This window comes from Ranitomeya variabilis, chromosome 2 (assembly GCF_051348905.1).
Source record: "Ranitomeya variabilis isolate aRanVar5 chromosome 2, aRanVar5.hap1, whole genome shotgun sequence".
Taxonomy (NCBI): Eukaryota; Metazoa; Chordata; class Amphibia; order Anura; family Dendrobatidae; genus Ranitomeya; species Ranitomeya variabilis.
In genome coordinates, this window is record NC_135233.1 from 623,627,589 (window position 1) to 623,650,502 (window position 22,914).

Below are 22,914 nucleotides of genomic sequence, written 5' to 3' on the forward strand. Positions count from 1 at the left end.
TCAGCGTACAGGCGGCGGCGCTCTGTGCTCCACGTGACGTCAGGAGATATGGTGCACGTACCTGCAGCCGCTCACAGAGGATTTCCAGCAGCAGCTCCTCCGGGAGCACGCAGCTCAGCAGTCCCAGTTCACCGCCCACACTGGCACTCACACTCAGGCGCCGCGCTGCTGGACCGGGGAGAGGTGAGCTGCCCGACTGCAGGAAGAAAGACCAGACTTATATGGCCTCTTTCACACTCCATTTCTGCCTTTTCTGCAGTCTCTGTCCATCACTTTACTGTGATGTTCATCCTTTCTCCTGGACACAGTAGTGTAGTATGCCCGGTGTAGAGGACAAACACCACCAGAAAAGATGTCAAAAGAGAGTCCAAAGCTCTCTCTTTTTTTTTTCAGTAAATATATTTATTGCAATTTTAAACAGGAAAAACAGTAAAAAGAATCATTACAATGTCCAGAGCTATACATTACGTCTCTGAGAACCCAGCACAAGTGTAGTTGAACAAGAACTCTAGCACATAAAGGGTACATGGTTCTCATCTTGAGAATCACCTCGGGACATAGACCTTATATACAAATTACAGAACCTGTAAGAAAAGCAATTGCAGAAATAGGAGAAAGGAAAGAAATAGAAAAAGAGAAGAAAAAAAAAAAAAAAGAAAGGGGGGGAATGGGGGAAAAGGGGAGTAAGGAGGGAGGGGGAGGGGGGGTTAAGGGAGACCCAGCATTGTACACGCCCACGTATTGAGAATTATGAGTATGTACGCAGCCAAGTCAGGAACCCTGTGCTCTCCTTGAAGGATTGCCAGAGGAACCAGGTGCGCCCCTGGTCATATGCAGCATCACCATCACCCGCCACCAGCGACTCCAGACGATGTAATCTATCCATTTCAGCTATCCATTCCTCCTTGGAGGGCACCTCAGTAGACCTCCAATGCCGGGGAATAACTGCCCTGGCAGCTATTAGGCAAAATCTCAGGATCCCCTTTTTAACGGAAGCTATCGAACTGGGTATCAGTCCGAAGCTTTCTGAATGACAGATTCTGGACTGGGGACAGCAGAGTAGGCAGTAAAGCAGAGCGACCCCAGCCGTAGGGCCAGAGACTGAACCCTGCGGGGGTCTTTATCAGGACGGGCATCGCCCTCTTACCTGTGAAGCTGCCTGATCTGACAAATGCTGCCTGGGTCCTGAGATTTGGTGAGACTCCGATTTGCCCTTTGCAGCCAGCAGACTTCCTCGATTCCCCCGGGAGATTACGGACTGAGGGGCGACTCTGGGCTCTGCAGCCGGACCCCCGTCTGCTGTGTGCTTGGCCAGCGCTTCCACGCTTAATGCAGTCTGACCGCTGGGGGTATCAACCATGGAGGCTGCAGGACACAAGATACCACATCACCACTGCGAGGATGGATGCACACAGCAGGCGACATCAGCCTAGATACCCAACCTCCATCACCGTAGCTCTGAAGGTGCCGGCAGTAGCGTAGCTACCGGGGGGGCAGAGGGGGCCATCGCCCCGGGCCCAGGGCTCTGAGGGGGCCCACCCGGAGCTACGCTACTGTAACTGCATCGGCGCTCGCAGCGCGCCGATGCAGTTACATTCTGCGGCAGAGCAGGGAGAATCGATCTCCCTGCTTTGCCGCTATGGGGCCCCTGAGCCGGTGGCGGGGGCCCGGTGCCAGCAGTGGGCCCCCCGCCTGTCATTGCACGGTGAGCTGTATCGGCATCTAGCCGATACAGCTCACCTCAGTGATGAGGGAAGGAGCGCTGCGCTGCCTATAGGGGGGGGAGTGCTGCCTTATATACAGGATCTGCCTATAGGGGAGGAGTGCTGCCTTATATACAGGATCTGCCTATAGGGGGGAGTGCTGCCTTATACACATGATCTGCCTATAAGGGGGGGGGGGGGGGGGGAGTGCTGCCTTATATACAGGATCTGCCTATAAGGGGGGAGTGCTGCCTTATTCTACAGGATCTGCCTATGCACGGGAGTGCTGCCTTATACACAGGATCTGCCTATGGGGGGGTGCTGCCTTATTCTACAGGATCTGCGTTTAGGGGGGAGTGCTGCCTTATACACAGGATCTGCCTATAGGGGGGAGTGCTGCCTTATACACAGGATCTGCCTATAGGGGGGGAGTGCTGCCTTATACACAGGATCTGCCTATAGGGAGGGAGTGCTGCCTTATATACAGGATTTGCTTATAGGGAGGGGGGAGTGCAGCCTTATTCTACAGTATCTGTCTATAGGGGGGGAGTGCTGCCTTATATACAGGATATGCCTATGGGGGGGGGGGGGGAGTGCTGCCTTATTCTACAGTATCTGCCTATAGGGGGGAGTGCTGCCTTATTCTGCTGTATCTGCCTATGGGGAGGGAGTGCTGCCTTATACACACGATCTGCCTATAGGGGGGCGTGCTGCCTTATTCTACAGGATCTGCCTATGGGGGGAGTGCTGCCTTATTCTACAGGATCTGCCTATGGGGGGAGTGCTGCCTTATTCTACAGGATCTGCCTTTGGGGGGTGCTGCCTTATACTACAGGGTCTGCCTATAGGGGTGCTGCCTTGTGCTATATTGAGGACTATCTGGCACATTATACTATATGGAAGTTATCTATGGGGCCATCATACATTGTGGGGATTACAGTGTTGGAGCCATCAAACAGTTTGAAGGCTACTAACGGGTCAGTATACTGTGTGGGTGGTACTATACAGTTAGGGGGCATTATACTGTGTATAGGTGAGCTGTACAGGGGGCGAGACTCAGGTCATTATTAAATGTAAAGTGGGCACTTATTGTAATAGGGGAACTCAGGTTACTGTGACTATCAAAGGGGCACACAGAGGGCATTATTATTTTCTAGGGGGCAAAATGTGGGCTCTGTTTTCTACGGCACTTGCACCTGGCATTACTATATTATAGAGGGGTGCTTTAGATTTTAGAGGGTACAGAGAACCACAGAGTAGGTGCAATAATAGGGTCACATAGGGCAGCAGCGGCTCAGTATTGGGGTATCAGGTGCAGTAATAAGGACACATACGGCAGCGGCTCAGTATTGGGGTATCAGGTGCAGTAATAGGGACACATACGGCGGCAGCGGCTCAGTATTGGGGTATCAGGTGCAGTAATAAGGACACATACGGCAGCAGCGGCTCAGTATTGGGGTATCAGGTGCAATAATAGGGACACATACGGCAGCAGCGGCTCAGTATTGGGGTATCAGGTGCAGTAATAGGGACACATACGGCGGCAGCGGCTCAGTGTTGGGGTATCAGCAGGATGAGGAGTTTGTGCAGGTTGGGAATAGATGGTGATGGCTGGAATGTGAGAAGAGAAATGTGTCTTTGTTGTTTTCCCTGCAGCTGAGTCCTTGCCGGAAGAAGTTGTCATGTAGGTCTGGGCCAGATGGAAAAGACGGGAAAAGTGACGATTCCATCATAAAGAACGTCAACGGTAAGTCACCATCTGTAACTGTGCTGTGATCTCTTATATGTTCTGAAGGGCTGGTATTTACCACTGACCATATGGCGGTAATATCCATGTTGGTCGTTATATAGAGATTTATCTTCAGTAATAGCGCGGTCATCTGCTGAGGTCTCCTCCACTATTAGGGTGCGTCATCGAGTTGTAATCAAGGTTACCTGGTTAGGGGCCCACTCAGAAGCTTCGCCCCCCCGGACCAAAACCCTAGCTACGCCTCTGGGTGCCGGTATAACGTACCTGCCTCCTCGGACTCCCGAAGCACCTGGTTCAGTGCAGCCTTGGCACACAGTTGTCTTGCTTTTAGTCCAGTAGGACTGTTCCCATCAGAGATGGCTTCCAGGACCACCGAGTTAATGGAAAGACAGGCCACATTGTAATGCTGGGCCAGGACCACTGCCATGGAGCTCTTGCCTAAAAAGAGTTGGAAGGCCGGTTTTTGGGGGTAGGAGTGGTGAGATGTATAATATCTGCTCACTACTACTCTCCGCAGATGCAGCCATTCATCTCACCTGTAAGGGGGGCTCCATGTACAATGATAGCGATGCCACGCCGATTTCTTGCTGCTTGGCCTTCAATGCTGGTGTCAATGCCCATGTAGCGGGCAATGGCTGAGGACACAGGGTTGCTTTCCAGCTCGCCCACGCCTTTGCTGTTTCCATCAATTCTGCCGACTTCTGCACCTGCACAAAGGTACAATCTGATAGCGATGATGCCTACGACATTCACGAACCTCCTGTCCTCGAGCTCATCACCACCAAGATCTCTCCAGACTTTTCACCTCACCTGGTCCCGCATCCTTGTCCTCCTCAGCTTCTCTGATAGAAGAGCCGCCTTCTCCACTGCTGGCGGTAGACGGGAAGAGCCGCGCGGCAGGAAGCTCCGCTCTGTCATCCCGATCAGACACCAGCTCCGAATCTGCCTCATACACGGCACCTAATCAGCAGGAGAAACGATCTGCGCCCTCAAAGACATCTCCGGAGACGTACAGTCTCATGGGTCTGTAGACAGTGGAGGATACACTGCCCTGTATACTGGGTACATACACCGCTCACCATCCTCTGGAGACATGGTGTACAGTCTCATGGGTCTGTATACAGCGGAGGATACACTGCCCTGTATACTGTGTACATACACCGCTCACCATCCTCTGGAGACATGGTGTACAGCCTCATGGGTCTGTATACAGCGTAGGATACACTGCCCTGTATACTGGGTACATACACCGCTCACCGTCCTCTGGAGACATGGTGTACAGCCTCATGGGTCTGTATGCAGCGGAGGATACACTGCCCTGTATACTGGGTACATACACCGCTCACTGTCTTCTGGAGACATGGTGTACAGCCTCATGGGTCTGTATACAGCGTAGGATACACTGCCCTGTATACTGGGTACATACACCGCTCACCGTCCTCTGGAGACATGGTGTACAGCCTCATGGGTCTGTATGCAGCGGAGGATACACTGCCCTGTATACTGGGTACATACACCGCTCACTGTCCTCTGGAGACATGGTGTACAGCCTCATGGGTCTGTATACAGCGGAGTATACACTGCCCTGTATACTGGGTACATACACTGCTCACCATCCTCTCGAGACATGGTGTAGGGCCTCATGGGTCTGTATACAGAGGAGGATACACTGCCCTGTACACTGGGTACATACACTGCTCACCATTCTCTGGAGACATGGTGTAGGGCTTCATGGGTCTGTATACAGCGGAGGATACACTGCCCTGTATACTGGGTACATACACCGCTCACCATCCTCTGGAGACATGGTGTACAGCCTCATGGGTCTGTATACAGCGGAGGATACACTGCCCTGTATACTGGGTACATACACCGCTCACCGTCCTCTGGAGACATGGTGTACAGCCTCATGGGTCTGTATACTGCGAGCATACACTGCCCTGTATACTGGGTACATACACCGCTCACCGTCCTCTGGAGACATGGTGTACAGCCTCATGGGTCTGTATACAGCGGAGGATACACTGCCCTGTATACTGGGTACATATACCGCTCACCATCCTCTGGAGACATGGTGTAGGGCCTCATGGGTCTGTATACAGCGCAGCATACACGGTCCTGTACACTGGGTACATACACCACTCACCGTCCTCTGGAGACATGGTGTACAGCCTCATGGGTCTGTATACAGCGGAGCATACACTGCCCTGTATACTGGGTACATACACCGCTCACCGTCCTCTGGAGACATGGTGTAGGGCCTCATGGGTCTGTATACAGAGGAGCATACACTGCCCTGTATACTGGGTACATACACCGCTCACTGTCCTCTGGAGACATGGTGTACAGTCTCATGGGTCTGTATACAGAGGAGCATACACTGCCCTGTATACTAGGTACATACACCGCTCACGATCCTCTGGAAACATGGTGTACAGTCTCATGGGTCTGTATACAGCGGAACATACACTGCCCTGTATACTGGGTACATACACTGCTCACCATCTTCTGGAGACATGGTGTACGGCCTCACAGGTCTGTATAAAGAGGAGCATACACTGCCCTGTACACTGGGTACATACACCGCTCACCATCCTCTGGAGACATGGTGTACAGCCTCATGGGTCTGTATACAGAGGAGGATACACTGCCCTGTACACTGGGTACATACACCGCTCACCATCCTCTGTGACCTCTGGAGACATGGTGTACAGCCTCATGGGTCTGTATACAGAGGAGGATACACTGCCCTGTACCCTGTGTACATACACCGCTCACCATCCTCTGTGCCCTCTGGAGACATGGTGTACGGCCTCATGGGTCTGTATACAGAGGAGGATACACTGCCCTGTACACTGGGTACATACACTGCTCACCATCCTCTGTGCCCTCTGGAGACATGGTGTAGGGCCTCAATGGTCTGTATACAGCGGAGCATACACTGCCCTGTATACTGGGTGCATACACCGCTCACCGTCCTCTGGAGTCATGGTGTACAGCCTCTTGGGTCTGTATACAGAGGATACACTGCCCTGTATACTGGGTACATACACCGCTCACCGTCCTCTGTGCCCTCTGGAGACATGGTGTAGGGCCTCAATGGTCTGTATACAGTGGAGCATACACTGCCCTGTATACTGGGTGCATACACCGCTCACCGTCCTCTGTGCCCTCTGGACATGGTGTACAGCCTCATGGGTCTGTATACAGCGGAGGATACACTGCTCTGTATACTGGGTACATACACCGCTCACCGTCCTCTGGAGACATGGTGTACAGCCTCATGGGTGTGTATACAGCGGAGCATACACTGCCCTGTACATTGGGTACATACACCGCTCACAGTCCTCTGGAGACATGGTGTACAGCCTCATGGGTCTGTATACAGCGGAGGATACACTGCCCTGTATACTGGGTACATACACCGCTCACCATCCTCTGTGCCCTCTGGAGACATGGTGTACGGCCTCATGGGTCTGTACACAGCGGAGCATACACTGCCCTGTACACTGGGTACCTCGTACACCACTCACCGTCCTCTGTGCCCTCTGGAGACTTGGTGTACGGCCTCATGGGTCTGTACACAGCGGAGCATACACTGCCCTGTACACTGGGTACATACACCACTCACCATCCTCTGTGTCCTGCGCTCCGCGCCCTCTCTTCTGTTCCTCCTGAAGATGTCTCTTCTCCTCGTAGTACTCCAGGATCTCTGGTGGGAGTTTCTCTCCAGCTGAGCGTGGTGGGAGCAGAAGGGTCTTCTGAGCATCATAGCCATTCAGCAGCCGCAGAATCTGCACCAAGCACAGAGCGATGGAGCGATCGGTGTGAGCGGTGCCCGGAGAGCGCAGCACGCCCGCTGATTACCTTCTCCTCCTCCACGTACTGCTTGTCCATCTCCAGGGAGTAGAACTCGATGGGAAAGCTGCAGGGATTTCTCACCACGACCTCCACATCATCACCCGAGCTTAGTGGCAGGATGGGACCCAGCTCCAGGACACCGGGGGTAAACTCCAACTGTGGCTCCAGGCCCTGGCCTTGTGCTAGTATCAGGACTCGCTGGCTACTCTGCGTCACCTGAAGGACCAGCCGCTGACGGTACAGCTTCTACAACGAAAGTGCATCACAGCCCACCGTCAGAATCCCACCGCCCGGGTTACATCCCCAGTGCCATCGCTCGGATTCCTCACCTCTTCCCGTGGCAGAAACTTTATGTCCACGTTCTTCTTCTGGCCGGGAAGCAGAAGGTCATGTGCTGGGATCATCTCGAAGATGGCGGCTTTGGGCTGAGCTTCCTGCCTCAGCTTCTTGCGCAGGTGCATGGGGAGGGGTTTGTCTCTCTGCAGGGGACGGGAACAATAAGCACCGAGTTCTGCTCCCGCAGGTGCGCCGTTAGTGACAGGGACCAGGCTAATGGCTGTACCTTAACTTCAGCCTCCAGGGACATCAGTGTCCACTCGCAGGGCACAGGGAGCGGGTTAGATAGCTGAAGAGTGCGGATCTGACACTGACCGACCTGAACAGGACTGAACTCCACCCGCTTGTCCGAAACACACAGGGACGGCATAGTGACCAGCGCCTGGAGACGGACAGACCACCGGGGTCCCCCATTCACCTGCAGGAAGAGATCAGGCCTGAGAGACACATCAGACAGCGAGGTGGCGTCACCATGGACCGAGACCTCACCTCAATGTCCAGCACCACATCCACTGCTCCTGGATGGAGATTCGCACCCTGAGGATCAAACTTCACCCAGAAAATCTCGGTCTGACAGCACGGCAGATTCCGGACGCGGTCTAACTCCACGGTGAACCCTACGTGAGGCAGAACGCCGGGACTGTTACTGCCACGGCCGCTCATGGCCGGCGGAGGACGGATATGGTGATACCTGTGCCTGGAAGTCCACGCCGGTCAGCCCGGAAGGACACGGGAAAATGTCCAGTGTTCGTGACATTAATGATGTGTGATCGGACCTCTCCAACAATTACGTAGCCAAAGTCCAGCAGGTATTCTGGGAGGTCGGCCCTGGAACACACAGACAGGCGCGATGGGGGGACCTGAATGTACAGCATGGGGGCTGTCATGTGGTCGAAAACCCTCGTCACATGTGCCCATGAGGACGTAGATGTACAGGCGCCAATATCAGCACTCACTGCAGCAGCTGCCGGCGTCTCTTCTGGGTGCTGCCCCCCGTTACCCCCTTATCCAGCTCGTCCTCCGCATGCTTCTTAATCAGGAGGCGCTCCACCTCCATCATCAGCAGCGCTTCCTGCAAAACACGGCACAGTCCGGTCAGCTCCGCGCACAGCACATCACTGGACTCACCGCTGACATATACAACCACGGGCGGCCGCCGTACAGAGGCTGCGCAGGGCTCCGGCTCTCCTCCCCTCAACTGCTCCGCTGCTCTCAGGAACGGCTCATAACGGTCACCTGCTGGGGGCAGAAATCAGGAAAACTTACAGAACTGTGGGCGAGGCGGGCGATACAGACAATACAGGCAAGGCAGACAATATGGGAGAGGCAGACAATATGGGCGAGGCGGGCAATATGGGAGAGGTAGATGATAAAGGTGAGGCAGACGATATGGGTGAGGCAGACGATATGGGTGAGGCAGACAACACGGGTGAGGCAGACGATACGGGCGAGGCAGACGATACGGGCAAGGCAGACAATATGGGCGAGGCAAACAATATGGGCGAGGCAAACAATATGGGCGAGGCAGACAATACGGGCGAGGCAGACAATATGGACGACGTGGGCAATATAGGCGAGCCAGACAATACGGGCGAGGCAGACAATACGGGCGAGGCAGACAATACGGGCGACGTGGGCAATATAGGCAAGGCCAATTATACAGGTGAGGCAGGATAAACAGGCGAGGCAGACAATCTGGGCGAGGCAGACAATACGGGTGCGCAGCCTCAGTGACTGGCGGTGACGTCATAGAGCTTACATCCTGTCACTGAGGCTGCGTTCTCAGCCGGGCTGAACTGCGGCGAGATCCCCGTTATCACCGTGAGAGTTTTAATGCAATGGAGAACCACATAATACACATAATTCTATCTGGTTTTCATAGTGCTACACGGAATATAGCAGAAATACCAAAAATGGATAAACCTCATCCGAGGGAACTGGCTATTTTATAAGTATAATGCATGGTTCAAAGACGCCAGTTTGTATAAAGCAACCTGTGATCAGGATTGTGCTCAGTGACTACAGGCAGTGTCAGGTCAGTGCCGTTATACTGATTACACTGATACCTGTGATCAGGATTGTGCTAAGTGACTACAGGCAGTGTCAGGTCGGAGCCATTATACTGATTACACTGATACCTGTAATCAGGATTGTGCTCAGTGACTACAGACAGTGTCAGGTCGGTGCTGTTATACTGATTACACTGATACCTGTGATCAGGATTGTGCTCAGTGACTACAGACAGCGTCAGGTCGGTGCCGTTATACTGATTACACTGATACCTGTGATCAAGATTGTGCTCAGTGACTACAGGCAGTGTCAGGTTGGTGCTGTTATACTGATCACACTGATACCGGTGATCAGGATTGTGCTCAGTGACTACAGGCAGTGTCAGGTCGGCGCCATTATACTGATTACACTGATACCTGTGATCAGGATTGTGCTCAGTGACTACTGACAGTGTCAGGTCGGTGCCGTTACACTGATTACACTGATACCTGTGATCAGGATTGTGCTCAGTGACTACAGTGTCAGGTCAGCGCCGTTATACTGATTACACTGATACCTGTGATCAGGATTGTGCTCAGTGACTACAGACAGTGTCAGGTCAGTGCCGTTATACTGATTACACTGATACCTGTGATCAGGATTGTGCTCATTGACTACAGGCAGTGTCAGATCGGCGCCGTTATACTGATTACACTGAGCCAGGAGGCACAGGAGTGATTCTGAGAAGTGAGGCAGGAGGCACAGGAGTGATTCTGTGAAGTGAGGCAGAAGGCACAGGAGTGATTCTGAGAAGTGAGGCAGGAAGCACAGGAGTGATTCTGAGAAGTGAGGCAGAAGGCACAGGAGTGATTCTGAGAAGTGAGGCAGGAGGCACAGGAGTGATTCTGAGAAGTGAGGCAGGAGGCACAGGAGTGATTCTGAGAAGTGAGGCAGGAGGCACAGGAGTGATTCTGAGAAGTGAGGCAGGAGGCACAGGAGTGATTCTGAGAAGTGAGGCAGGAGGCACAGGAGTGATTCTGAGAAGTGAGGCAGGAGGCACAGGAGTGATTCTGAGAAGTGAGGCAGGAGGCACAGGAGTGATTCTGAGAAGTGAGGCAGGAGGCACAGGAGTGATTCTGAGAAGTGAGGCAGGAAGCACAGTAGTGATTCTGAGAAGTGAGGCAGGAGGCACAGGAGTGATTCTGAGAAGTGAGGCAGGAGGCGTAGGAGTGATTCTGAGAAGTGAGGCTGCAGGCATAGGAGTGACTGAGAAGTGAGGCAGGAGGCACAGGAGTGGCTGAGAAGTGAGGCAGGAGGCAGAGGTGTAACTGAGAAGTGAGGCAGGAGGCAGAGGTGTAACTGAGAAGTGAGGCAGGAGGCACAGGTGTTACTGAGAAGTGAGGCAGGAGGCAACGGTGTAACTGAGAAGTGAGGCAGGAGGCACAGATGTTACTGAGAAGTGAGGCAGGAGGCACAGGTGTAACTGAGAAGTGAGGCAGGAGGCACAGGAGAGATTCTGAGAAGTGAGGCAGGAGGCACCGGTGTAACTGAGAAGTGAGGCAGGAGGCACAGGAGAGATTCTGAGAAGTGAGGCAGGAGGCACAGGTGTAACTGAGAAGTGAGGCAGGAGGCACAGGTGTAACTGAGAAGTGAGGCAGGAGGCACAGGTGTAACTGAGAAGTGAGGCAGGAGGTATAGGAGTGATTCTGAGAAGTGAGGCAGGAGGCACAGGAGTGATTCTGAGAAGTGAGGCAGGAGGCACAGGAGTGATTCTGAGAAGTGAGGCAGGAGGCACAGGAGTGATTCTGAGAAGTGAGGCAGGAGGCACAGGAGTGATTCTGAGAAGTGAGGCAGGAGGCACAGGAGTGGCTCTAAGAAGTGAGGCAGGAGGCACAGGAGTGATTCTGAGAAGTGAGGCAGGAGACAAGGCACAGGAGTGATTCTGAGAAGTGAGGCGGGAGGCACAGGAGTGATTTTGAGAAGTGAGGCAGGAGGCACAGGTGTAACTGAGAAGTGAGGCAGGAGGCACAGGTGTAACTGAGAAGTGAGGCAGGAGGCACAGGTGTAACTGAGAAGTGAGGCAGGAGGCACAGGTGTAACTGAGAAGTGAGGCAGGAAGCACAGGTGTAACTGAGAAGTGAGGTAGGAGGCACAGGTGTAACTGAGAAGTGAGGCAGGAGGCACAGGTGTAACTGAGAAGTGAGGCAGGAGGCACAGGTGTAACTGAGAAGTGAGGCAGGAGGCACAGGTGTAACTGTGTAACTAAGAAGTGAGGCAGGAGGCACAGGTGTAGAAAGTGAGGCAGGAGGCACAGGTGTAACTGAGAAGTGAGGCAGGAGGCACAGGTGTTACTGAAAAGTGAGGCAGGAGGTACAGGTGTTACTGAAAAGTGAGGCAGGAGGTATAGGATTCTGAGAAGTGAAGCAGGAGGCACAGGAGTGATTCTGAGAAGTGAGGCAAGAGGCACAGGAGTGGCTCCAAGAAGTGAGGCAGGAGGCACAGGAGTGATTCTGAGAAGTGAGGCAGGAGGCACAGGAGTGATTCTGAGAAGTGAGGCAGGAGGCACAGGAGTGATTCTGAGAAGTGAGGCAGGAGGCACAGGAGTGATTCTGAGAAGTGAGGCAGGAGGCACAGGAGTGATTCTGAGAAGTGAGGCAGGAGGCACAGGAGTGATTCTGAGAAGTGAGGCAGGAAGCACAGTAGTGATTCTGAGAAGTGAGGCAGGAGGCACAGGAGTGATTTTGAGAAGTGAGGCAAGAGGCACAGGAGGTGTGCTGAATACCTGTGAGGTTCCGGGGCAGATCCAGGCTGATGCGGGGGAACACTCCCTCTCCTCGCAGGACAATAGTCTCTGCTTCCAGGTGAGCCACCTGCAGGTGAATAAAGTGCTGGAAAGTAACGGGGACTCCAGGGAAATAGGAAACGGTGAGAATTTCTTCTCCTCCAGCGGGAACAAGGCCCTGCGGATTAGAGAGCGAGCAGGAGATCAGACGCGTTCTGGGGTAAATCAAGAGGTGATGGCGGCCTTGCCCTGTACACACATATACATAGTACACAATATACACACACACACTATACACAGAACACACACATCATACATACACACTATCCATACACAGAACACACACCTATATACACACACTGGAGTGAGAGTCCTGTCCACAGGGGGGCAGACTTTATCCTCTGTGCAGACACACTACAAAGGAAGCGCAGGGGGCTGCAGTGAGTCCTGTCCACAGGGGGGCAGCTCTGCGCAGAGCTCCCTTCTGCGGTTACATAACGCGGTTGTCACGATATGGTATGAAATATCATATAAGTTTAGTTTCTCCTGTTAGCCCAGGCTTTGGGCTAAAACCCCCCTTCCCTTTCACTCAGGCAAGAGCTTGCCTTGTAATGTATGTGGGGGAGTTTTATTGAAGAAAGGAATTTATGACCGACATAGCTGCAAGGGAAAGTTGTGCTAGCAGAAACTGGTCTGATCTCGCTTTTAAAACATGAGGCTCTTTGTCATAATATTGTAAGATATTGGGCCAACGATGTAGGCTAGAAAAAGGAAAAATACATATTGTTAACGTTCATCGGCGGTTCGGTCAGCCACTCTAAACATGAGCTTCTAACTCCATCAGGTAAAAAGTAGGGATTTCTCTGTAATTATGCATCACAAATAGGACATATTTGATCTCATTAGAATGCCAATGTTAATACGAGATGAATGCTGGGTTTGTTATGACTATGACATGTTCTGTAGCGGAGTTATAGGCATTAGACAAATTTAGGTTGAATTTAGTTGAACTGAAGAGATAGGAGGGTCTGGGAAAACCAACCCTTTTTATGATGTCATCAGGCTGAGCTATAAGTCTGCCAGGCACCCCAGCCTGCGTTGAGTCTGTCTGCTGGAGTCTGATCTTACTCCAGAACCCTGATGAATTGGGACATTTGGGAACTCCGCCCACTAGCCTGGTTGCCTCAAATGATCTGAACACATGTAAGTGTTATTCCTCATTTAATCTCTGTTTGTTTTATTATTACCTTGTACATATTTGCAATTGTCTCATTTTGTAACATCCTTGTAATATTTTTATATAAACACTGCCTTAAACTTTCAGAGTAAAATATATAAATTACTAGTTCGTTCTTCCTGTTCTAAAATGTACCTTAAGCCTTCTGAAGGAAATTACGCTACTGTTTTGGGTTAGCTTCGGACCCGTTTAATCGAAGCTGGTGGCAGCATACCGTGTGCGGCCCTTTGGGGGTCGTTGTAGCGACTGCGGCATTGATAATTATTGTTCCTGCCTGAGTGGGAGTATTTATATCGCCTCGCTGCAGCGTGCCCAATAGCCAGTACATAGCAGGCAGCCTTTCTGGCGACTAATTATCCTAGGTGCAGTACCTAATCTGACCTGAGAGTAAGGGGGGCGCCAGAGAGCTGCAAGTTTCAAGTGGAACTGTAAGTGGGATATACATAAATCCCTGCAGTTCCTGGTATATTGAAGAGCAGTGGGATACCTAAAATAAGCCCCTGCTGTAAACTAAGAGGTCAATAACCTTGTGTGTGTTTTTTTTTTCATCACATTGTAGCAGTGGAGGGATAACTAAGATAAGCCCCCCTGCACATGTGATAGCCGTCTGTTGGCCTAAAGTCACCCCGATCTGTGACGTAGGGGTGATGGTCACGGTGTGAATCGTGACAAATTGGCGGCAGCGGTGTGGATTCGTGACAAATTGGTGGCAAGGCGGTGGGATCTTAAAGCATTAGTGATTTGGTTTGAGCAATCATTCCTCTCACTAAAAACTTGCAAAGTTCTTGCGAGGACTCTGCGCAAATAAGTTTGGAGAACGAACTCAGTGTTTATTAGTCCTGAGACAATTGTGTGTACTGGTAATTATCCCTTCCCTTTCTCTTCATTTTTCTGTCCTATCTTTTATTTGGCAACCATGGTTGTGCTGGGAGAAACCTTTTATGAGCAGCAGACCAGAGACACCCTTATTGCCTTATGCAAGTCACAGCACATTGACTTTGCAGGCAAAAACAAAGCCCAACTGGTCGCAGTTCTGGTGCAATGGGAAGCCGCTCTAGACCACTCTCAGAGCCCAGTGGCCGCAGAAGCCAGCACCAGGGAACATGGTGCTGCAGCAGAGGTCCAACCACTGGATGCCGGCCCTGTTAGCAATCAGGGCGAATTGGACCCCCACCTGCTGGCGGCCTTGAAAGAATTCCCCACTGACAACCATGAGGGGCGTCGGCAGCTGATTCAGCAATACCGGCAGGAGGCCAAGGCCCGAGCCGAGCGAGAGGCCCAGGCCCAGCGAGCCGAGCGAGAGGCCCAAGCAGAGCGGGAGTACCAGCTGCAGTTAGCCCGACTGCAAATGCAGGGGTTGTCCCAATACGGCCGTGAGCCCAGCAGAGCTCAGATACCGAAGCCGCAGCCCGATCACTTCCCTGTTATGGAAAAGGATGGGGACTTGGACACTTTTCTGCGGGCCTTTGAGAAAGCCTGCAGGCAGTACCAGCTGCCTATACAAGAATGGGCACGATACCTGACACCAGGGCTGAGAGGCAAAGCTCTGGAGGCGTTTGCTGCCCTCCCTCAAGAACAAGATGGTGACTATGAGGCCATCAAGCAGGCTCCGATAGCCAAGTACCAGCTTACACCCGAGGTGTACCGTAGAAAGTTCCGGAACCTCCACCGTGGCCCACATGACAGCTACAGCGATCTGGCACATGGACTCAGTACCCACTTTCACCAGTGGATCCAAGGACTGTCAGTGACCACCTTTGAGCAGCTGGAAGACCTGATGATCAAAGACCAGTTCTTACATCTTTGCCCAGCTGAGGTGCGACAGTTCGTGATGGACAGAGAAGCCAAAGACGTGACGAAAGCAGCGCAGATTGCCGATGCCTATGAGGCCAACCGTAGATCGGAAGTGCGGAAGCCAGTCACCACCAGCTGGAGAGGGGGTAAGCCTGCTACCAACGCCAGTACCCCTGCCAGCCAACACCCCAGAAATCCTGTCCCCGTAGCCAACAGCATCAGACCTACCACCGAACCTCGCCAGTGCTACGTCTGCAAGCGGACTGGTCATATCAGTCCCCACTGTCCAGACAAGCCGAAGAACCCCTCATCCAAGGCCCCAGGGCCTAATGCAGCAGTTCTTTTGGTGGGTGGTGTGGCTGGGTGTGTGACAACGTACAGCACGTCACCGTGGGAGGCCATGTTGCTACAGGCCTCAAGGACACCGGGGCAGAACGAACCGAACCCTCATCTGACCCGAACTGGCAGCCCCTGAAGAAATCATTCCGGGAAAAACCCTAACTGTCACTGGGATTGGGGGCATCAGCTGTCCCTTGCCAATGGCCCGGATTTATATTGATTGGGGTGCCGGGAGCGGGGTAAAGGAAGTGGGGCTGTCTGATAATTTGCCCACAGAGGTTTTGTTGGGGACTGATTTGGGGAGGATGGTTGCATACTATGTTCCCGACACCGCTCCCCAATCTGCTAATAAGGGTAACGTTAACCCTGATGATGATGATGATGATGGGAAATTGCATGCGTTACCTGACCATGCTTTATCCAGTAATGATGCCTCTGATAACCATTTTTTCCCTAGGATTGATGGTGAAAATGTTGTACCTGTGCCAACTGAACCTGATAATGATTTTTCTGTGAAAGTTGATGTGTCCATAGGTACAGGAGTGCTCAGCCACGTCGCTCTGCGGAGTGAGACGGCTGAGGAACCCCTAGCAGGGGCAAGTGTCGGTGCTACAGGAAATGGGGAGATACATGGGAACCGTGAGGAAGGTGATGCCATGCAATTGACCAGTGCCACTGAGGAAGGTAACTGGCCCATATGTAGCAATGCTCCTGAGGTAATGGGGGTGGATGGGGAGGTAGAGCCTATAGCAGCGTCGGCTGATGGGTCTGTAGAAATCCCCGGGGAGACAGCCTACGTAGCTGCTGTCACCCGCAGTCAGAGTGCCCGGAACGCAGATAACTGTCTGACTTCTGGACCCTCCTCAGTCATCATTGTGACTGAACCAGAGGTGGACCCAGAGTAGGTCCCAGAGGGTTCCCGTGGGGAAGGGACCCTGACATCGCTTCTGGCTTCCCCTAGCCAGGAGTTTCAGGCCGCTCTGCGCGCAGATGCGAGCCTAGAGAGTTTGAGACAACTCGCAGAGACGCCCATCTCCGAGACTGATAAGGAGAGGGTGTTCTGGGAAAGAGGAAGGCTGTACCGGGAGACAGTACCCGGAAAATCGCAAAAGCAGTGGTTGAGGGAAAGACAGCTGGTCGTCCCGCAGCAGTTCCGGGGTGAGTTGTTACGGATTGCCCATGAGATCCCGCTAGCTGGACACTTGGGGATCAGCAAAACAAAGGCCCGGCTGTCTCAACACTTCTATTGGCCTAAGATGGGGACAGATGTGTCAAACTACTGCCGCTCCTGTGTCACCTGTCAAAGAGTGGGGAAGGCGGGGCCTGCTCTTAAGGCTCCCCTGATCCCTTTGCCAGTGATAGAGGAGCCTTTCCAGAGGATCGCGGTGGACATTGTGGGCCCGCTGGCCGTCCCCAGCAGGTCTGGAAAGCAATACATCCTTACTGTGGTAGACTACGCTACCCGGTACCCAGAGGCAGTAGCTCTGTCGTCAACTAGGGCAGATAAGGTGGCGGATGCCCTGTTGGCTATCTTTTCACGTGTAGGATTTCCCAGGGAGATGCTTACTGATCAAGGGACCCAATTCATGTCTCGCCTAATGGAGGCTCTCTGTAAGAGAATGCAGGTGAAGCACCTGGTATCGAGTGCGTATCACCCACAGACCAATGGCTTGTGTGAACGCTTCAATGGTACCCTCAAACAGATGCTACGCATGCTGGTTGAGACACAAGGGCGCGACTGGGAGCGGTACCTCCCACACCTGCTGTTTGCTTACCGAGAGGTTCCGCAGGCCTCGACGGGGTTCTCCCCCTTCGAGCTCCTGTACGGCAGGCGAGTCCAGGGACCCCTTGGGTTGGTAAGAGAATCCTGGGAAGAGGAGCCGAACCCTTCTGAAGTGTCCATAGTGAAGTATGTCATGCGCTTCCGTGACAAGATGCAGACCTTGACGCAGTTGGTGCATGACAACATGACACAGGCTCAGGCTGACCAGAAGCACTGGTACGACCAGAACGCCCGGGAGCGGACCTACCACGTGGGTCAAAAGGTGTGGGTGCTGGTCCCCGTACCAAAGGATAAGCTTCAGGCAGCCTGGGAGGGCCCGTATGTCGTCCACCAACAGCTCAACCCGGTCACCTACGTGGTCATGCTTGACCACGCTCGGGGTAGGCGAAAGGCCTTTCACGTCAACATGATGAAGGCTCATCACGAACGTGACCCTTTCGTCCTACCGGTCTGCAGCTTACCCAAAGACGGGGAGGAAGACACCCTCCTGGACATGCTGGCCCAAGCCAAGGCCGGTGGGTCCATTGAGGACGTGGAGGTAAGTGCCTCGCTAACTGAACCACAGCGGTTGCAGTTGCAAACCACACTGGAACCCTTCCGGGTTGTGTTTTCCAACCGACCTGGAAGGACTGAGTTAGCAGTCCACGAGGTGGACACCGGGAATCATGCCCCACTACGGCGAACACCCTATCGAATCTCCGACCAGGTGAAGCAGGTTATGCGCCAGGAGATCGATGAGATGTTACAGCTGGGGGTGATTCGATGGTCAAAGAGCGCGTGGGCCTCACCCATAATTCTCGTGCCAAAGAAGGACCGGACCACCCGGTTCTGCGTGGACTACAGGGGGCTCAAAGCCATTACAGCCTCTGACGCGCACCCAATGCCACGCATCGAGGAGCTGCTTGAGAAGTTAGCTGGCGCAAAATACCTGACAATAATGGATCTGAGTCGAGGATACTGGCAGATTCCCGAGCCCCGAGGCGCAGGAGAAGTCCGCCTTTATCACATCCTTTGGACTGTACGAGTCCACGGTCATGCCCTTTGGCATGAAGAATGCCCCTGCCACTTTCCAGCGGATGGTCAATCTCCTGCTTCAGGGACTGGAGAAGTACGCAGTGGTGTACTTGGATGACACTGCCATCTTCAGTCCCTCCTGGAAGGAACACCTGCAGCATCTCGAGGAGGTGCTCAGGCGAATTCACCGAGCAGGACTGACTATCAAGCCGGGAAAGTGCCAGATGGGCATGAGGGAGGTCCACTACCTGGGGCACCGGGTAGGCGGAGACACCCTAAAGCCAGAGCCTGAGAAAGTGGGAGCGATCGTGGACTGGCCCACTCCCAGGACCAAGAAACAGGTGATGTCCTTCCTGGGCACTACAGGGTACTATAGGCGCTTCATACAGCACTATAGTAGCCTGGCAAAACCTTTGACGGACCTCACCAGGAAGAAGCTACCCCACATCGTCAACTGGACAGATGGCTGTGAGGGGTCTTCCAGGCATTGAAAACCGCACTGTGCAACGCCCCTGTGTTGAAAGCAGTTGACAGCAGTCGACCATTCTTGGTACAGACTGACGCCAGCGAGTTTGGCCTCGGTGCTGTGCTCAGCCAGGTTGACTCGAAGGACCAAGAGCACCCCGTGTTGTACCTGAGCCGGAAACTTTTGCCGAGGGAAGTGGCCTACTCCACCATTGAGAAGGAGTGCCTGGCCATAGTCTGGGCCCTGCAGCGCTTGCAGCCCTACTTGTACGGTCGCACCTTCACCGTGGTGACCGACCACAACCCTCTGCGCTGGCTAAACATCATGTGTGGAACCAACGGCAGGTTGCTACGCTGGAGCCTTGCCCTTCAGCAGTTTGACTTCACCATTGAACACAAAACGGGCAGGGAGCATAGCAATGCAGATGGACTGTCCCGCCAGGGTGAACCTACTGAGGTGCACATGGAGGCATACCGAGAGGTTCTGCCTCCGTAGCGCACACCAAAAGGGGGAGGTGTCACGATATGGTATGAAATATCATATAAGTTTAGTTTCTCCTGTTAGCCCAGGCTTTGGGCTAAACCCCTCCCCCTTCCCTTTCACTCAGGCAAGAGCTTGCCTTGTCAATGTATGTGGGGGAGTTTTATTGAAGAAAGGAATTTACGACCGGCATAGCTGCAAGGGAAAGTTGTGCTAGCAGAAACTGGTCTGATCTCGCTTTTAAAACATGAGGCTCTTTGTCATAATATTGTAAGATATTGGGCCAACGATGTAGGCTAGAAAAAGGAAAAATACATATTGTTAACGTTCATCGGCGGTTCGGTCAGCCACTCTAAACATGAGCTTCACACTCCATCAGGTAAAAAGTAGGGATTTCTCTGTAATTATGCATCACAAATAGGACATATTTGATCTCATTAGAATGCCAATGTTAATACGAGATGAATGCTGGGTTTGTTATGACTATGACATGTTCTGTAGCGGAGTTATAGGCATTAGACAAATTTAGGTTTTCTTTAGTTAAACTGAAGAGATAGGAGGGTCTGGGAAAACCAACCCTTTTTATGATGTCATCAGGCTGAGCTAGAATTCTGCCAGGCACCCCAGCCTGCGGTGAGTCTGTCTGCTGGAGTCTGTGTGAGCCTGATCTTACTCCAGAACCCTGATGAATTGGGACATTTGGGAACTCCGCCCACTAGCCTGGTTGCCTCAAATGATCTGAACACATGTAAGTGTTATTCCTCATTTAATCCGTTTGTTTTATTATTACCTTGTACATATTTGCAATTGTCTCATTTTGTAACATCCTTGTAATATTTTTATATAAACACTGCCTTAAACTTTTGGAGTTAAATATTTAAATTACTAGTTCGTTCTTCCTGTTCTAAAACGTACCTTAAGCCTTCTGAAGGGAATTACGCTACTGTTTTGGGTTAGCTTCGGACCCGTTTAATCGAAGCTGGTGGCAGCATACCGTGTGCGGGCCTTTGGGGGTCGTTGTAGCGACTGTGGCGTTGATAATTATTGTTCCTGCCTGAGTGGGAGTATTTATATCGCCTCGCTGCAGCGTGCCCAATAGCCAGTACATAGCAGGCAGTCTTTCTGACGACTAATTATCCTAGGTGCAGTACCTAATCTGACCTGAGAGTAAGGGGGGCGCCAGAGAGCTGCAAGTTTTAAGTGGAACTGTAAGTGGGACATACATAAATCCCTGCAGTTCCTGGTATATTGAAGAGCAGTGGGATACCTAAAATAAGCCCCTGCTGTAAACTAAGAGGTCAATAACCTTGTGTGTGTTTTTTTTCCATCACATTGTAGCAGTGGAGGGATAACGAAGATAAGCGCCCCTGCACATGTGATAGCCGTCTGTTGGCCTAAAGTCACCCCGATCCGTGACTTAGGGCTGACGGTCACGGTGTGAATCGTGACAAATTGGCGGCAGCGGTGTGGATTCGTGACAGCCGTCCACACATCCATCCCGCTATAACAGCGAGGTTCCGGGTGCAGCACCATCGTCCGCATCTTCTAGTGAGGGACTGGCCACTATGATGTCGGTACTGTGCGCTCTGCTAATGCTGGGGTCATGTAAGGACACGTAGGCGGCAGGCAGAGCCGGAGCCCAACAGTCCTGTATAATAATAATAACCAGCGGCCGTGGGCAGAGCCGAGGGCGCACTCACACTCTGGGGCTGGATGTGCGGCTCCGCGGGGCACGGCTGCCCCTCAGCTCTCTGCTGCTGCCCCTCCGCTCTCTGCTGCAGCACAGTAAATGGGAAGCCGACCCTCCCCGTGTTCCTGAGGACAATCTGGGCCTCGGCCACCCGGTCAATCACCTGTGAAAACAAACAGCTGTCACCCATAATGCTCAGCCTCAGGTACCCTATGAAGCATGCCCTTCCCCTCCGCCAGCAGTGACCCCCGCATCGCCCCCAACTCCCCTTCGCCAGCAGTGACCCCCACCTCCCCTCTGCCAGCAGTGACCCCCGCGTCGCCCCCACCTCCCCTCCGCCATCAGTGACCCCCGCGTCACCCCCCACCTCCCCTCCGCCAGCAGTGACCCCCGGGTCACCCCCACCTCCCCTCTGCCAGAAGTGACCCCCGCGTCGTCCCCCCCTCAACCCCCGCGTCATCCCCCCTCCCCACCACAACCCCCGCGTCGCACACCCTCCCCGCCGCTGGCCATGCCCGTGTGTTACCCCCACTGTCCGCATCATACCCCGTCTATATGTGCAGGTTAGCACATGCGTGTGCCCCAGTGTCACGGCTAGGACACGCACACCGGCCGCCATCCCCCCGCTCCTGCCACACGTGCTCCATGTTACCTGGACTCCAAAGTCGATTTCTCTGGTGCTCAGATCATAGCTGACGAGCGAGGCTTCACCATACAGGCTGATTTCATACATGGGCCCCCCATAAACCATACACAGGGCCCGGACCCCGCCGCTGACGCCTGTGTGGCCATAGAATGTAAATGACACGACCTGACTCTCTCCCGGCTGCAGGGTCCCAAACTGAGGAAGAACGTCAAACACCTGCAGAAGAACATCAGAGACCCCCGGTGGTGAGAAATAACAGGAGAAGCGAACCCTCAGCGGTGGGGAAATTACAGGGGGCAGACACCATGACCCCGCATACCTCCTCTACTCCGGTGGTCCCGCGTTCTTCTGCCACCATTACGCCATCTCCAGTGCCCGATGTCACAGACTGAAAACCGAGGAGATGAGATGAGGAAGAGAGAAGCAGCTCGGCCACATGGGAAGCCCCCAGGGGGGATTCTGGATTTTATTGTCCCCAACTCTTATTTGGTGAAGGAAATAACCTGCCAGCAGACGTCTAGCCTCCTACTGGGAACCCGTGCATGCTCTGTCCCGCTGAGTGTGCACAAGGGGAGCGGCAGAGAGAGCGGCTGACCGCCATCTAACGTGTGGCCTGAGGAGCTCATCAGGCTTCTGTGCGAGCATGGACGGCAATACGTGGCCTTGCTGCGGAGCGTGATCACCCTCGAGCCACGGCCAGGGTGCGATCCACGGAGGAGACAGAAGAGAACACAGGACCCTACCTCTGGCTGCGGGGTTTGGGCGCAGGTCGCGGGGACAGGAGCTCTTGACTTGTCGAGTTCACGTTGCCTGGAGATTAGAAAGAGTCATTAGATGGTTTTATCACCCACCAGGAGCTGACATCGTGAGTGCGGATCATGTATGTGGTGACTCCCACCCTCCAGATGGATCAGGGTCTTCTCCAGCATGGTCACCAGGGTCCGGCAATCTGCAAAACAGAGCGGTCGACACCAATCACTCCACATCCAGCAAAGAAGGCAGAGGAATAGAGGGAGAGCAGGTCCGGAGGAGATGGGGGCGTCA

General features: G+C 53.2%; 1 protein-coding gene across 12 annotated transcripts in view; it reads right to left on the reverse strand.

The window, feature by feature from the left end:
* Positions 1-22,914, reverse strand: part of HYDIN (HYDIN axonemal central pair apparatus protein) — a 141,816-nt gene that overhangs the window by 58,958 nt on the left and 59,944 nt on the right. For 7 of the 12 annotated variants that reach the window (XM_077288947.1, XM_077288945.1, XM_077288951.1 and 4 more), the window contains 19 exons: positions 22,769-22,819; positions 22,614-22,680; positions 22,190-22,258; positions 21,877-22,086; positions 21,235-21,387; positions 12,422-12,599; positions 8,813-8,889; positions 8,607-8,722; positions 8,342-8,478; positions 8,140-8,267; positions 7,877-8,068; positions 7,644-7,793; positions 7,321-7,560; positions 7,085-7,247; positions 4,264-4,413; positions 3,990-4,160; positions 3,718-3,891; positions 1,148-1,365; positions 62-196 (listed from right to left, as the gene is read on the reverse strand). In XM_077288947.1, the coding sequence (XP_077145062.1) occupies positions 62-196; positions 1,148-1,365; positions 3,718-3,891; positions 3,990-4,160; positions 4,264-4,413; positions 7,085-7,247; positions 7,321-7,560; positions 7,644-7,793; positions 7,877-8,068; positions 8,140-8,267; positions 8,342-8,478; positions 8,607-8,722; positions 8,813-8,889; positions 12,422-12,599; positions 21,235-21,387; positions 21,877-22,086; positions 22,190-22,258; positions 22,614-22,680; positions 22,769-22,819 (2,779 nt within the window). The remainder of the gene's footprint in view (positions 1-61; positions 197-1,147; positions 1,366-3,717; positions 3,892-3,989; positions 4,161-4,263; positions 4,414-7,084; positions 7,248-7,320; positions 7,561-7,643; positions 7,794-7,876; positions 8,069-8,139; positions 8,268-8,341; positions 8,479-8,606; positions 8,723-8,812; positions 8,890-12,421; positions 12,600-21,234; positions 21,388-21,876; positions 22,087-22,189; positions 22,259-22,613; positions 22,681-22,768; positions 22,820-22,914) is intronic. The other 5 variants (XM_077288948.1, XM_077288949.1, XR_013221719.1 and 2 more) reach the window with 5 other exon arrangements.